Below are 14,673 nucleotides of genomic sequence, written 5' to 3'. Positions count from 1 at the left end.
GCCTCCAGACCGAACCGTAAATTGCATGGGATATTTATCTGATCCCTAGTGTTCCTCGTTCCACACACCATCGCCCACAGCATTCAACATATAAATTCATAACACGGCGGTTGGGTCTCAGCCACCGAACTCCTAGCATCCCAGGCCGTTTTACAGGCTGACTCACCCAAGACAAACTCCTTACCAACCTCTGTTTTCCCACCGACTGAATTGTTTGTCCCTTTTGCAACCATGTCTAATCGCCGGGTCAAGTCCATGGCCGTGGATGATGATGATGATTATGATGATTACGATGATTACAATGAACAAGAAGATCCCGATACCGCTGGCGATGAACTTTCCGCCGAAGACAAGGAGCATATGCGACAAGGCACTATCGAAATTCGTCGGGCGCTCGGTCCGAATTTTTCAGTAACGGATAATGAAATCCAAGAGGCTTTATGGCATTATTATTACGATGTCAGCAAATCGGTCACGTATATCAAAAGTGTGCATAGCCTCCTTGAGCTTGATCTTCGTCCATGGTTAATGATCATATTCAGACAAAAAGCCGCCTGCTCCTGCAACAGGAACCAAAAAGTCAAATTCACCAAAGAGTAAGTCTCCTTTCTTCAGCCTTTCCCTTTCTCAGCGATCATTTTCATTCCCTGCCCTCAGTTCCGGCGAGATCATGGTGGTCATGGTGGTTTCCAAACGGCCTTTTCGAACATGCTTCTGATGAGCATCAAGAGATAGCAAACTCTACTCTCTGCTCAATGCCTTTCTCAGCCGCAGAATTTTTCAAAGATTCTCCGTGGTTGCGAGTCCCGGAACATCGCAAGGCTGAGATCACAATACAACCTGCATACCCACGCCGAGGTCTTCTGGGAGGTGCTTCAAAGGGTAGCAAAATGTCCAAATTAGCCGCTTTGGCGGCGAAGAGGAAACAACAGGCCAATGAACCATCCGGGTCAGTCTCGGCCAGCATTCCTACTAGCCGCGATGATTATACAGCAAACTTGAACAAATTGAGAATTGGCAAGCCGGCCAAAGCATCACATGAGCCAGAAGCCCCGGGAATACAGAAGCGTCTCCTCGGCGAGGAGCTGGTCAAGAAAGACGCAGACGATGATCCTAGAAGCCCGGGAAAGAAATGTGACACCTCCAAAGATCAAATTGGCCAGTCAATTCTCGTCGACCCTAATATTCGAGGTCGTCCTTCAGCATTTGCAAGCATCATGACTAGCCAAGAAACTGAAACGGAATCCCGGCCTTCATCTGATATTCTGTCTGAGGGGTTGCTTACGAAATTGTTCGACTTCACAGAACCAAGCCCAGATGACATTGTGACGAAGGCACAGAATGTGAAAGGTCGAAGCTAAGGCTAAACTTTCCAAGGACTTGAGCTGACGTCCTTATCCCATAGACACCGCACCCACGAAATCAAAAGCCAAAGAGAACATCAGACCAAACTCTTCCCTAGCGAACGGCGTACAGAAACTGTCCATACAAGAGCTCCCCAAAATCAAAAGTAAGAATATCGATGTTGTTGTAGAGTACAATAAGGTGAAGCGAAAGAATGCGGCGAATTTTGTGGTCATTGGTGGGTATTCACCCGAATTCTGCACAATATCAGCTAATATCTTGGAGGTCATGTTGATGCAGGAAAGAGTACCCTCATGGGAAGACTGCTGTTTGATCTCAAAGCGGTCGATCAGCGAACGATGGAAAAATATCAAAAAGAGGCCGAACGCATCGGTAAAGGCTCATTTGCTTTCGCCTGGGTTTTGGATCAGGGAACCGAGGAACGAGCTAGGGGTGTGACTATCGACATAGCCACTAACAACTTTGAGACCGAGAAAACCAGCTTTACCATCCTTGACGCTCCAGGCCACAGGGATTTCGTACCTAATATGATTGCTGGAGCAAGCCAAGCAGATTTCGCGGTCCTGGTCATCGATGCTTCTACTGGTAACTTCGAATCTGGCCTCAAAGGACAGACAAAAGAACACGCTCTTCTGGTCCGGTCCATTGGGGTGCAGAGAATCATTGTCGCTGTCAACAAGATGGACGTTTCGCGTTGGTCCGAGGACAGGTTTCGGGAAATCCAACAGCAGATGGCCTCATTCCTTCACACTGCTGGCTTTCAGCCGAAGAATGTCACCTTTATTCCCTGTTCGGGCCTGGAGGGCGGAAACATTTTATCCAGACCCACCGATTCGAGAGCTTCGTGGTACACCGGGCCAACTTTAGTACAAGAGCTCGATACATCAGAACCATCAACCTATGCTTTGGACAAACCTCTCCGAATGACAATCAGCGACGTCTTTCGAGGTGGCGTACAAAATCCGTTATCTGTCTCAGGACGTCTAGAGGCCGGAAATGTCCAAATCGGAGAACAAGTCATCATCATGCCCAGCGGCGAAAATGCCCAAATTCGAAGCTTGGAAGTTGATGAGGAGCCACAGGATTGGGCAGTGGCGGGACAAAATGTGGTTCTTCACTTGAGTGATGTTGACCCTATACACCTCAAGACTGGAGACGTGCTCTGCAGCCCCACATCTCCGATGAAGAATGTCAGTGAGTTCAAGGCTAAGATCCTCGCCTTCGATCATTTGACACCGATGAATGTGGATGTGCACAAAGGACGACTCCACGTTCCGGGCCGGATCACTCAACTCATCGGTACACTCGACAAGTCGTCAGGTGCTGTGCTGAAAAAGAAACCGAAGATCGTTCAACCAGGAAACGTTGTGAGAGTTGTCGTGCAACTTGAGCAGGCTGTACCCCTTGAGGCCCCTGCGCGGATTGTTCTTCGAGCCAATGGGGAGACTGTTGCGGCTGGCCTAATCGAGTAAATGGTCAGGCTGGACCCTGCACAGGGGATGGAACAGCCACACATCTTTCCCCATTTCAACAACAATGTGGACAGAGCTCTTAAATTCACAAGATTGGCGGATCGTGGCCCTTCTTGGCGATGGGTTCTCCCAAAGAAAGGGGCGATGACCTTCTCTCCATGAGAGGCAAGTGGGCAGTCACGTGGCTTTATGTCAGCAGCCACTTCTCCAATGAAGGGCACCAACATGCCAAAGATACCCAATTTAGCGTTGACCTGAAACCGAACAATCATTCCCAGGAGGTTAACATCTTCCAGCCGTCTAACCTGAGCCTCGTTGCTCGCTTACCGACCCCAAACTCGTCATTGAGAACGGAATGTCTACAGAGCCCACAGCCATGGTGCAAGGGAAGATGGTGCGACAATGGTGCCAGGTCATGATTACTTAACATCTACTTGGGCATCCGTTCATCCACCTGAATTTCGCAGGCCTATTTCTTGACTAGCTTTGAGAACATCCTGGTCATTGAGATCCGAGGTGAGATCGTTGAGACGGCAATAAAATGATAGCCATTACCCAGGTCCTTTGTAGGTCGAAGTTTGTCGTGTCTACACAGCTGCTCTTGTGTTTCGTATTCTTTCATTTGGCACTCACCCGAGTCCGTCCCTTCACTTCCCCAACACTGCGCAGTGCGCATGTACATTCTTTTACAACAAAACGTCACTCGCTTACTCGTTTTTGGAGCCTAAACACTCTTGCGTTAGCCTTGGTAGCATATCTCCCAAGCTGAATTGACTTTCAACATGGCTGTTCCGTTCGTCCTCGCTACCCTCGCCTTTACTGGAGTGGCTCAGGCTCACATTGCCGCTTTCGCCAAAGGGATGTACTGTGAAAATGGAACAGACCCAAAGAATCCAAACTACAACAACAATGCAGTTGTTGCACCACTGTTCAACTTCACGCTGGAGGAACTGTGGTTCCAACGCGAGCGAGGATGTGACAGAGTGCCTCCCCCGGAAGGGGTCTTCCTCGATGTCCCGGCGGGCGGCTCCTTCACTGTCGATCTCGCCAACAATCAGGCATTCTCCCGCCTGTCATACGAAGGGAAACTCACATCTCTCTGGCCAGATGGTGGTGATCACCCTGATAACTGGAACGGCGGAGGCGTGGGCGAAGGCTGCATTGACGAGGCTGGCTACATGCACGTGCAGGACGAACAGCATGCCCAGGGAACGGCATTTGCCATCTCATATCACAGCGACTTGAATCAGGTCAATCTGGAGAATCTTGTTGTTTTCTCAGTTCTCGAACAGTAAGTACAGGTTCCTTCATCGGTCGTGACCAATGCCTACTCTCTTCTCATACTTACCAATCCTTCTAGTACCCCCTGGCACCGAGAGGCTACCTACCAAGTCCCCAAAGGCCTACCCGCATGTCCACCCGGAGGCTGTACTTGTGCTTGGCTGTGGGTTCCACGGGGCTGTGGCCAGCCCAACATTTACATGCAGGGCTTCAAATGTCAAGTGTCTGGCGCAACCTCCATCACTCCTCTTGCCAAAGCGCAGCAGCCTGCTCAATGTGAGGACGACACCTCAAAATGTGTTGCTGGTGCAAAGCAGATGATCGTTTGGAATCAATTGACCGGCAACAACGTGTTTCCAAAGAGCGGACAAACGCCTGCATATAATTCCCGCAACGGATTCCGACCAGGAGCTCAGGAAGACATCTTCGCTGGCGAACCTGCTGCACCCGCCTCGTCTTCAGCTTCATCGTCGGTCTCTGTTGGGGTTACGTCTTCCCCCACCGCCGTAACGAGGGTCGAATCCGTCACCACCAGCAAGCCCGCCTTGACATCGGATGGATCGTTTACTATTCAGCCGGTTACATTTAGCACTTCTACAACCACGAGAGCCTCAATGTCGAGTGGTGGCGGCAATGGAAATCCTGCTACGGTCACCGTCACAGTCACCGCACCAGGGGGATGCTCGAAGTAAGAGGTTTGTAATTCATTAATATGGCCTACCAACTAGACTAGAGCACGCACCATTTTGGTCTTATCCACTTCTCACAAATAGTCCAAATTATTAGCAATTGATATGATGACACTTGACCTTCGTATCTTGCACCCCAACTCTTGCCACCCTGGTCTAATCCATCATCGGAGACGTTCAAAAATTTCTGCAACTCCTATCCTTTTGTCTCATGTCAATGGCCGACGTGTAGACTTGCGACACCTGGAGTGTTAGATCGACGTTTAGCCGGAAGTCACTTGTTGTTTACTTCTTTGCTAAATTAGCACCAACAACAAGCTATTCGGTAATCTATCAAGGTTGCCTTAACCCAAAAGCTGTGGGAGCCTCTGGAGTACTCGGTCGCCCAATTAAGTGCCTGACTATTAGTTACCGAGTACACCGTACAGCGTATTCAGGTAACGAATTGGTGCCAGGCCTTTCCTTGTGGCATCCCGCTATTAGCTGCCTGGGCATGCAACGTAATCTTGAGATCTCAACGGCTTGACTCAACACGCAACGACCACCCACCCACAAACGCCGAAGAGAAGGAGGATGCATGCTGCTGTCTGCGTGATTAGCATCGAGCACCAAAGCCTGGTACCTTTCATTATATCAGATATGTAACGTCGAGTCGGATATTTTCTTACTACGTGCTAGATTAAATGTTTCAGAGCTACTGGATTTCAAGACCGACGTAGGAAACGTCATAAACTGCAATCCCAGCTACAGTCGCCTATATACATTGCTACCGCTCATCTCCCTATGCTATGTAGTGATGTAAATCGTAGTTATCTAGATATGCATTCATGCGCTCGTCTCCGCTCTCCGCGGAGAAAGAATGCCACTGCCAATCACTGTCTACGCAAATGCCAATGCCAATGCCTATTTCCTCCTACCGCTTGCTCGGTGCATCCACCCACCTAGCCGACGCAGCCGTACAGACATGCTCGGCCTGATACTTGGCGATCTTCTCTAGATTCCAGCCCGACTGGAAAGAAACCCCATCCTCGGGCCGCCGGCTGTTGCCCATTCGGAAAAACCAGGAGAAGCCACACGAGTGGTTCGAGAACGTGTACTGGAAGCATCGCTCGTCCTCCTCGCACGCGCGGCCGCATTTCTCGAACGAGAGGTGCGCTTCTTGCTGGATGGGCGACATGCCCTCCAGCGGCTTCTGGCGGTCGCCGGGCGTCCCCGGAGGGCGCACGTATGAGTGCTCGGATAGGTTGTCCCAGTCGTCTCGCGATGCTGGGATGTCGGGCTTGATCATTGATGTATATAGATCTTGGTAGAGGAGCGGGGCCTTGATGATTCAATTCGTTAATGCAAAGTAGGGGTTCGTCGAGTGACGGTTGGTACTTACGGTGGGGTCTTTTCTCTGTTGCTCCAACTGCCATAGTGAGGATGCTTCTTGAGGAGTGATGTGGTGCATGGTCACAATAGGTCGGCACCAGTGGCTATCCGCCCCGGCTGGCCCTGGACCAAATGGAAGAGTTGTCGGCTTCTCCGCCGACAGCATGGGTGCAGCATTGGTGAGATTGACACCTTGCGCCACCAAGGCTTGTGAGAGCACGTAGTCTCCAAATGGTTCGCTCTTCATCGTCTCATCGTACATGTCGATCACTCCGTGATCGCCCTTGACAAATTTAGCCAGTGCGACCCCGGAAAGTAAAAATCCACTTCCACCATGTGCGAATGGTGCTTTGTGATACGCATGCGATCCAAAGTACAGTGATTCGGCTGGATTCAGACGCCGGAGCCAATGGAACAAATTGGCTTGAACGAGATAAGTGTCGGCCTCTATGAAGACATACCACTTCCGACCAGGCCGCAATCTCCACGCGTCTTCCATCATGTGAAGAAACTTGTACTTATCGAGTTCCCAGGCTGCCGTTCCGTCCGTTTCGCGTAGTTTACCGACATCCTTACCATGGTTTTTGAAATATCGTAGTTTGTAATAATAGTTGAATTCCGCATTTCCCCTTTGGACTGTCATGGGGACATTTTCCAAGGCGTCGTGGATATGATAGCCGCCAAATTGTTGCTCCAGATCGGAAAAGAAGAGCAGATCCCGATAGCAGCTGAGTGACGTTAAAAGTTGGGTCGGCACTTTGTCGTAAACTTCATTCGCACCCGTCTTCACGACGATCACGAGGTCATTAGGATATTTGAATTTGTCGCAGTATGCATCGACTTTCTCCACGTGCACCGATTTATAGCGAGACGAAGACCCATTGCTGATATATTCGCCCTGGTAGGACGATTAATTAGCCGATGCGAAGCGAGAAACACGGTAAACACTTACACTGAAAAGCCCGATCAGGAAAACAAAAATCAATAACAACACTGATCTTTGAGATATTGGTCGCCGGAGCATCATTGTGCCTTGTCGCGTTGTTTGTGGAAGACACGGTCGTGCCTGAAAATGTTCCATGATCTTCGTTCCATCACCCTGAGCGCTCAGGGGTGAATAGGTGTCGAGGTGTGAAATTTTTGACAGATGTCACGAAAAGCAAGCCACCCTCGGTATGTTTTCCCCGTCAATTGTGGCAGCTGATGGAAAAACTCTAAACCTCGCGTTGACCCCGTATTCCCCGGACTATTGATGCTTGGTTCCAAAAGGACTCCAACTGCGCCTCGGTGGAGATGAAGTGGTGGCGTTTCCCACGAAGGGGCTTACGTATTCTATTTTGGAAGATCGACTCCAGGGGCTTGACAGGTCCGTCTGACCTTTATAAACTATGAACCTCACACCAGCCCGCCGAAGTCCACCGCGATTTGCGCTGCGCAGATGTATGGTTTGTCGAAACAAGAATCCCAGCGCGTCTCGCCTGACTCCCAGAACCGCTCAAGCACACCCCTCGTCGTCAATGGGACATGTGTGCCGAATTCGCGACTCAACTCTGTCAGCTGGTTCTTAACGAAATTACGCATCGTTGCGCTTCCTGTGACTGCTTCCATGCCGAGCAAAGCCAGTGGCCAAAGCATAGCTCTTTTAAGAGGTGGGTCCACGAGCGCATCTTTGAGCAGAAGATACAAAAGTTGGCCATGGGCTGTGCAACGAGCTCTCAGGGACTGACTGTGGGGTAGGATCGAGACGCTCTGAAGCGAAGATATGCAATATAAGGCCACAGCTGCTTGGAAAGCTCTTCCAATAATTGTCCACTTTTTACTCGACGCTGGTTTGGCTGCAGCCCACTCTTCGGGAGAGAACTTGTCAACTGAATCTAGTGTGTTATACGCCCTTTTTGAAAGGCCATGCGACTCAGTTGCCTCAACGGTTGTGGCTTGCCAGCGTAGGTGGTTTATCGCCACAATTTTGGTGAATAAGGAGGGGGGGCACATCTGAAAAGCGAAATTTCGATCCCCATACCGCTTCACGAGAGCTTCCACATCTTCTAGGTGAGATCCTGTCATTCTCAGGTCTGAAGCGGGCGATGTCGTGTTCTGCATAACTGCAACACTAAGTCATGTAAGTCCTCATGTTTAAGAATCGGCATCCTGGCCCACAACCACGTACTATGTCAAACAAAGCAGCAACGGCTCCAATCCCTTTACGCTGGTCAATGCTCGAATGCCGCCACGCAAGTTGATCAACCGATAGACCCCATTTAGATGGAATTGCCAATCTGGAGTCACATACTGCTGGGTCTAATGTGAGGCCGGTCTCGGTCAGAATGGCGTGTGCTTTCTCGGAGATGATGACTTACATCAAGAAGCAATAGTCCTACGATACCAGCAATAATGGCATCGCCTTTAAGTCGATGGTCCAGCGTGAGGTCCTCGTTCAAAGAGCGGATGACAAGACCGCGGCAGTGGTAGAACCTCCTCGTTAAGCTCCGGCTCTGGAAGTTATTGCTCGCTTGGTTGATTCGATGGCTAAGAGTCATGCAGACGAAACTCAGCCGCACATGATCCGGCAATGCAGCGGCATATTGAAATACGCTAGGGGTGATGAAGTGCATGTAGGGGTTTGGTCCGAGCTCCTGCATCGGTAAAATATCCTGGTATATGCGGGTGTTATCTAGAGTACACGGGTTAGCTAACAGCTAACGCGTCGGCATGTGCTTCTGATGAGCGTCACTCACAGTACTCTGAGGCCTCAGCCAAGGCACATAGTTCAGTCCCGATCTGAAGGCAAGAAATAGTTCCATTAGTAATGTTTCCGTTCACATGCGCAGGTGTCTCGGTCCTTGTTTTCTCTCGGCTGCTGTCACTGGAGCCGGAAGGTGCATCCTTCTGCCGTTGGTTCCGAGATTTCACCAGCCCAGGTGCAAGCCATCTTAGTCTTGCAGGTTTCACTCCATTGTACCCAGGGCATGGGGCTCCCGAAGACAGACATCTTTGGCATTCCGGACGTTGCGAGTCGCAGACTAAGCGCCGCCGCCGGCATTCCCAGCAGTGGTCCTTTGATTTTCCCATGTACGTATACGAGACGTCAGCTCATTTGCCGGACCGCCGGCTGTGCTAAACTACTCGGTACGGACAGGCCTTGTGGGAAAGTTGTCCTCCCCAAGGTCTCTTGGCTGCCTTTGAGGGACGCGAGGGTGGTTGTAGCTAGCTGGAAACTGACTATATCGGCGAAGTGTAACTCGATGTGGGATGAAAATTGTGATCCAACAACTAACCGGCGTCTCTGCGGAAAAGCCGTTCAAGTATCGAGGAAGTTAAGCCTGCTGCCTGGCTTCAATCCCAATCTTAGCTGCAGGCCCTAACCGAAAGCAACAAGGCTGAGGTCCTTAAGCCCCAAACCCACTAGACCTCTAGCGAGATCTTAGATTCTTGGCTATCTTATTTTCCTATTCGGGTTAAGCGCCATGGCGCTGGGTGTATCGCGATTCCGCAAAATGTGTTGGATTTGTCGGTGCAGAGCATTAAGAACCCCATAGCTTCTCAAATGCCAATTGAAAAGGATGCTGCCTGGAAGATCAGCCAGCGGCTAGCCACATGGAACACATAGCCACCAGGGCCCCTGCCACGATCCTAGAATGCATGTCGATAGTGTGTTCACTGATCAGCGATTCATCATACAGCGACTTGGCTATCAAGCTCTGGAATATGACGCTCTGAGCGGAGTGGCTTGGTAATTCATAAGACTAATAATGGACAACTGGCTGCACTCCACCGTGGGCCGCTGTTCCAGCCTCCCATTTGTTCACTGGTGCCACTACGCTGAAATTCAAGTACTCAATCGAAGAGGCACCTATATTGCTAGTGTCTTATGCACAAAGGGTACAACCACGTCGGCCACGCAACCAACATGAAGCAGGAGACGATAAGCAGGGGATTTTTGGCCAAAACCCATGTGTTTCGAGACTGCCATTTAAGGCTGCTGCCTGTACAGGATGTATAACATCTGTGCTGTCTTTCTCCTGGAAAAACCTTCATAATGTGCTCGCGACTCCTTTCAAAATTACCTCCTGATACTTGGATACTTGAGAAGTTATCATCAAAGTTTATCATTCCATCTGTGAACTGGATTTTCATCGTCGCATATTCAAGTTTTTCTCTTTCCACAATGGCAGCCGGCGAACCTGGTAAGTCCCCCATGTTTTCTGCTAGCTGTGCTCTTACTGATATATAATAGTTTTGATGAGCCTCTTTGTCTATGCTCCCAACAAAGTTGCACCAATAATCTTTACCATCGCGTACGGTATCTCTGCGGTCGGCCACATCTGGCAATGCTAGTATGTCCCAGGCCCTCACATCCATGTTCTCTACGATGGCACTGACATGCTTTACTCAGCATGTATAAATGCTTTCGAGTCATTGGGCTACACTCAGTCTGTGCCATTTTGTTTACAGCGGGCTATGCTCTCAGAGAATATGGAGCATTCAACTACTTGTACAGTGATTCGAATCTGATAGTATTCATCCTCAGTCAGGTTTTCATATATGTGTCCCCGTAAGGTGATCCCCTACCTCTTAGCCCACTAGTGCCCCAGGTACTTCTGTGTCGTCTTGTGCTAACATTATCATACCAAGGCCACTGCTTGAACTCGCCAACTATCACGTCCTAGGTCGAGTGTTTTATTACGTTCCTCATGCTGCACCTCTTCCACCTGGAAAAGTCCTCAGGGTGTTCGGTGGTCTCATGGCAATTATCGAGGCGTTGAACTCCTTGGGAGTCTCACTCTCAGCAAATCCATCCTCCTCAGATAGCACGCAAGAGCTAGGAAGCCGCTTGACGATAGCGGCGATATCGATGCAACTCGCAGCGATAGTCACTTTTGTTCTCCTTGCGACCGTTTTTTACCGCCGATGCTCCAAAAGAGGCATTTTGGTACGATCCGTTTCCACACCTCTGAACACACTCTATATCAGTATGGCGTTGATCTTTGTCCGTTGCATCTATCGCTTAGTGGAGCACTTAGGTGCAACTGCCGTGGAGCTTGACAACCTTGACTCCCTCAAGAAGTTGAGCCCGATTTTGAGGTTCGAAGTCTACTTCTACATTTTTGAGGCAACATTGATGCTCATCAACTCCATCATGTGGAACATATGGAATCCTGGCCGCTATCTTCCCAAGAACTATCATGTCTATCTGGCACGAGATGGCAGGACGGAAGTACTAGCAACTGAGCAACCTGACGACCGGTCGATATTACTCAAGGTGCTTTCCGTGTTGACCTTTGGCCTCTTATTTCGCCGGAAGACACCGGACAGACCTGTCGACAACCAGTCAGAAGCAGAAGGAATCGAGAAATGTGACACAAGGCCCCTGATTTTGAAGGCGCTTTCGTATTCAACTTTCGGTATCCTTTTTCGACAGAAGAACCAGGGCCGAGCCTTCCAGGAACTCAGACAATACCCAGGTAGGAGTCGCGAAGGTACGCCAACTTGAAAGAGAGGGTGTCAGCTTCGAGTCTATCTGGTTTTATCATGGTTTCTCCGCGACAAAAATCTGACAAACGGCCAAAGTATTGCTTGGAAGGCCTGGCATCTACTTTCTACATATTTTATCATTGATCACGAGTGACTTTGTAGTAGTAAATCTCGACAACGAGAAATACTGCTTGGTACGGAAATTCAAATTTCTCACATTAATCACATCCTGGAGTTGTGAAAACGAACTTGTGCTGATAGACTAGTATCTACATTTCGTGCGACACAGCAACGGGCCGTCCTTTTCCGAAATCCCCACACTAATCGTTGAGATCTCTTCCCCGGGGTCTACCGGTTCCAAGCTATAATTCTTGAGCACGGTTACAAGTACTTTCAGATGTTGGTCATAGCCAGGTTACGCCCAATACACATTCGGTGCCCAATGCTGAAGGGGCTCAAATTTCTCTTGAGCTCTTCTGATTGATGCCCAAGGGAACGAGACGGGTCAAACGTGGAAGTATTAGGGCCCCATATAGCTGAATTATAATGCACTACGTGGTTCAGACTGAAAACAGTTGCCTGAAAATATAACGTGGTTAGCAATCTGCTGCGGGAAAGGTGAGTGCTAATCAGGAGATCTTACGTTTTCGGGTACCAAATGTCCATCAACCTCAATGCCACCGGTAACTGCTAGTTTACGGGGAAAAGGCATGGTGAACACTGCATTAACCCTGAAGTTTTCTTGAATGCATGCCATGGAGTATGGTAGACGTTGCTCCAGGCCGGTAATCTGTACTGGTCTCCCAGGCACAGTAGAAGCATCGGAATCGATCTCAGCCACTACCTTCCCCAGAACTGGGGGGTTTTGGAGGAGTTGAGAAAACAAGAGTGTTAAAGTCCCAGATGTTGTGTGCGACCCTGCGACCCTGTGGATGCTGAGCACAAGTTTACGGCATTCAACGGTAAAACTTACACCGTGGCAAACGCTTCCGTACTGATATCAAGTTCAGTCAGTTTAGTACCCGTCACCGGATCGACAGCATTGATCAGACAGGAAAGTAAATCCTTGAGCCCGCTGATATATGAACTAGCCGTCGTTTAACGCAATCTGCAGTTAGAGTTTTCAACTGTGCTCGCGCCTTAAACAGTCTTTGAAGCCATGGAAGAGGCGTCCATGCTGCTATCATCTTAAGGTACGGCAACATTTCTGGCATCATGCCCATCAAACATGAGAGGAATGTGTGATCGTTAATCGGCGGTAGTTTTTCTGGAACCTGCTCTGTCTGCGCATGGAAACTTTGACTGAACGCAAGCTCACCAAGAACGTCGAGGACATAAAAGGCAATTAGCGCCTTGAAATCAAAGACTTCCCCGCCCTTAGCCGCATAGGCTAGATTTCAAGCAATTTTGTGAGATGTCCATCGATACAGGAGTCCATATCCTCGACAGATTGGAGGGAGAAGCCATTAGCCATCTGTCGGCGACGTATGGCATGGATCTGTGCGCAATAGCACAGACTTATCATGGAGAGAAAAACATAGCAGATTAGGCAGATTCAGGAATATTTACCTCATCATCCCTTGTCCCGAACAGATTAGGATTGAACGTGGTGAAGCCATCGTAGAACCCTGCCTTTGGTAGGCTGCGCCCTGCTTGTATATTGCAGAAACAGCAGTTCCGTTGCTGAATGATAGATCGTTTTTCCTGATTCGGACTATATCTCCGTATGTCTCGTGCATCTGTCTCAACCTTTCAGGCATGCGTAATGACCATAATTGATGCACTTTCCACAAGTTGGTGAAGGAGGAAAAGAATGGACCCGGGTATTTGGCCGAAGGATGGAAATAGCAATAATATATGACACATGAGCACAGAAGAACAATAATAAGAGTACTTGTAAGGCCCATAAACTTCGAACTTGTTTTCGCGGTCATTTGGAGACTCGCTGTCGCCATTGCTTTGCTTGTATTGGGAAAGATTGTGGTGAATTTTCAGGAGCCACAACAGTATCTCTCTCGACAAGCTCTCACTCTCATTTTATTGAGTCCCCCCCTAGGAAGATCTTTGAATAATTGGACCACGGCTATCCAATTCCAAATGCTCAGCCGATGAGCTCATCGGTTCATGCTCATCGGAACTTCGCCGGGGTGGTTGTGGAACGCAATAGAAACGCGGGAGATGCTAGAGGTTCTTAGAAGCCTTGAACTGATTTTCGATTGTTATTCATAGAAACTCCTCCCGAGAGAAGTCTACTGTGTCCACCTCGGAATCAAATCGCGGCACTAGTTCCGGACTAAGTTTGCCTGTGTTGTAATTAAATGGAATATCACAGCTAAATGACTCAGCTGACTGAGATTTATACACCGAATAGATTCGATATCAAGTAATCAGGCTATTCCCAGCCGAGAGAAGGAACATCGAAAACCATATCGTAGCCCATAGAAAAATAGTGCGTGCTTTTGAATCAGAACAGGATGCTCATTTGGCTCAGAGACGACCTGTATTGACTCTTTCGCAATTCTTACCCCTGCGTTGGCCTTATCGAGGTTGCGATTAATGCGTGAGGACAACTGTAGTACAGGTCGATAAATCAAATTGAGGAGGTGGCTCTTGCGAACGAACAAGACGACTTGTAGGTATTGAACATTTGCATACTGTGCCTGCCGTTCGGACCTGATCGGGCTTAATCTGAGATTGTCACCAGCCTGCTCATACCATTGATTAATCTGGTAACGTAGATAGTTCAAATCTTCATGTCTGATCTCAGATCCCTTTTCACTGTGGCTGTCCAGTGTCTCCCAGGTCTTTCCAGAGAGCTTGGTCCAGCGAAGAAAAATGACCAGGCTTAGGTCAGTTTCCACCTGCAGGGGGCTATCAGCAGGGTTTGAGACAAACGGACAACGGACTGAAGCTACCATTTCGAACAGTGACGGATCGAGGTATGAGTCATGGATATAGAATGGGATCCCTAACCCAAGGCTTACCCGCTGCTCAAACATATAGACAGAAAAGAAGGCTCGGAG

The 14,673-nt window shown here is 49.2% G+C and overlaps 7 protein-coding genes across 7 annotated transcripts; 3 read left to right on the top strand and 4 right to left on the bottom strand.

Annotated features, from left to right (window-relative positions):
- Positions 1-231: 231 nt before the first annotated feature.
- Positions 232-2,837, top strand: A1O9_09648 (elongation factor 1-alpha; the record flags this gene model as incomplete). Its single annotated transcript, XM_013401617.1, has 4 exons — positions 232-596; positions 632-1,350; positions 1,406-1,582; positions 1,630-2,837. The coding sequence occupies 4 exons, from the start codon at positions 232-234 to the stop codon at positions 2,835-2,837; spliced, it is 2,469 nt and encodes an 822-aa protein (XP_013257071.1).
- A 782-nt stretch (positions 2,838-3,619) lies between these two features.
- On the top strand, positions 3,620-4,810 carry A1O9_09647 (uncharacterized protein; the record flags this gene model as incomplete). Its single annotated transcript, XM_013401616.1, has 2 exons — positions 3,620-4,128; positions 4,198-4,810. The coding sequence occupies 2 exons, from the start codon at positions 3,620-3,622 to the stop codon at positions 4,808-4,810; spliced, it is 1,122 nt and encodes a 373-aa protein (XP_013257070.1).
- Positions 4,811-5,720: 910 nt separating this feature from the next.
- On the bottom strand, positions 5,721-7,205 carry A1O9_09646 (uncharacterized protein; the record flags this gene model as incomplete). The annotated part of the gene is made up of 3 exons (XM_013401615.1): positions 5,721-6,128; positions 6,189-7,076; positions 7,131-7,205. The coding sequence occupies 3 exons, from the start codon at positions 7,203-7,205 to the stop codon at positions 5,721-5,723; spliced, it is 1,371 nt and encodes a 456-aa protein (XP_013257069.1).
- A 368-nt stretch (positions 7,206-7,573) lies between these two features.
- A1O9_09645 (uncharacterized protein) lies at positions 7,574-8,790 on the bottom strand (the record flags this gene model as incomplete). Its single annotated transcript, XM_013401614.1, has 2 exons — positions 7,574-8,272; positions 8,536-8,790. 2 exons carry the CDS (start codon positions 8,788-8,790, stop codon positions 7,574-7,576), a joined length of 954 nt encoding a protein of 317 aa, XP_013257068.1.
- A 1,553-nt stretch (positions 8,791-10,343) lies between these two features.
- A1O9_09644 (uncharacterized protein) lies at positions 10,344-11,669 on the top strand (the record flags this gene model as incomplete). Its single annotated transcript, XM_013401613.1, has 3 exons — positions 10,344-10,362; positions 10,631-10,730; positions 10,811-11,669. 3 exons carry the CDS (start codon positions 10,344-10,346, stop codon positions 11,667-11,669), a joined length of 978 nt encoding a protein of 325 aa, XP_013257067.1.
- Positions 11,670-12,043: 374 nt separating this feature from the next.
- A1O9_09643 (uncharacterized protein) lies at positions 12,044-12,572 on the bottom strand (the record flags this gene model as incomplete). Its single annotated transcript, XM_013401612.1, has 1 exon — positions 12,044-12,572. A coding segment is annotated over one exon (297 nt), but the record flags the coding sequence as incomplete, so codon positions are not given.
- Positions 12,573-14,037: 1,465 nt separating this feature from the next.
- Positions 14,038-14,649, bottom strand: A1O9_09642 (uncharacterized protein; the record flags this gene model as incomplete). The annotated part of the gene is made up of 2 exons (XM_013401611.1): positions 14,038-14,511; positions 14,635-14,649. The coding sequence occupies 2 exons, from the start codon at positions 14,647-14,649 to the stop codon at positions 14,038-14,040; spliced, it is 489 nt and encodes a 162-aa protein (XP_013257065.1).
- Positions 14,650-14,673: the final 24 nt, after the last annotated feature.

This window comes from Exophiala aquamarina (genome assembly GCF_000709125.1).
Source record: "Exophiala aquamarina CBS 119918 chromosome Unknown aczIA-supercont1.10, whole genome shotgun sequence".
Taxonomy (NCBI): domain Eukaryota; kingdom Fungi; phylum Ascomycota; class Eurotiomycetes; order Chaetothyriales; family Herpotrichiellaceae; genus Exophiala; species Exophiala aquamarina.
Note: the sequence above shows the minus strand (reverse complement) of the source record. Positions and strands in the feature narration are given on the sequence as shown.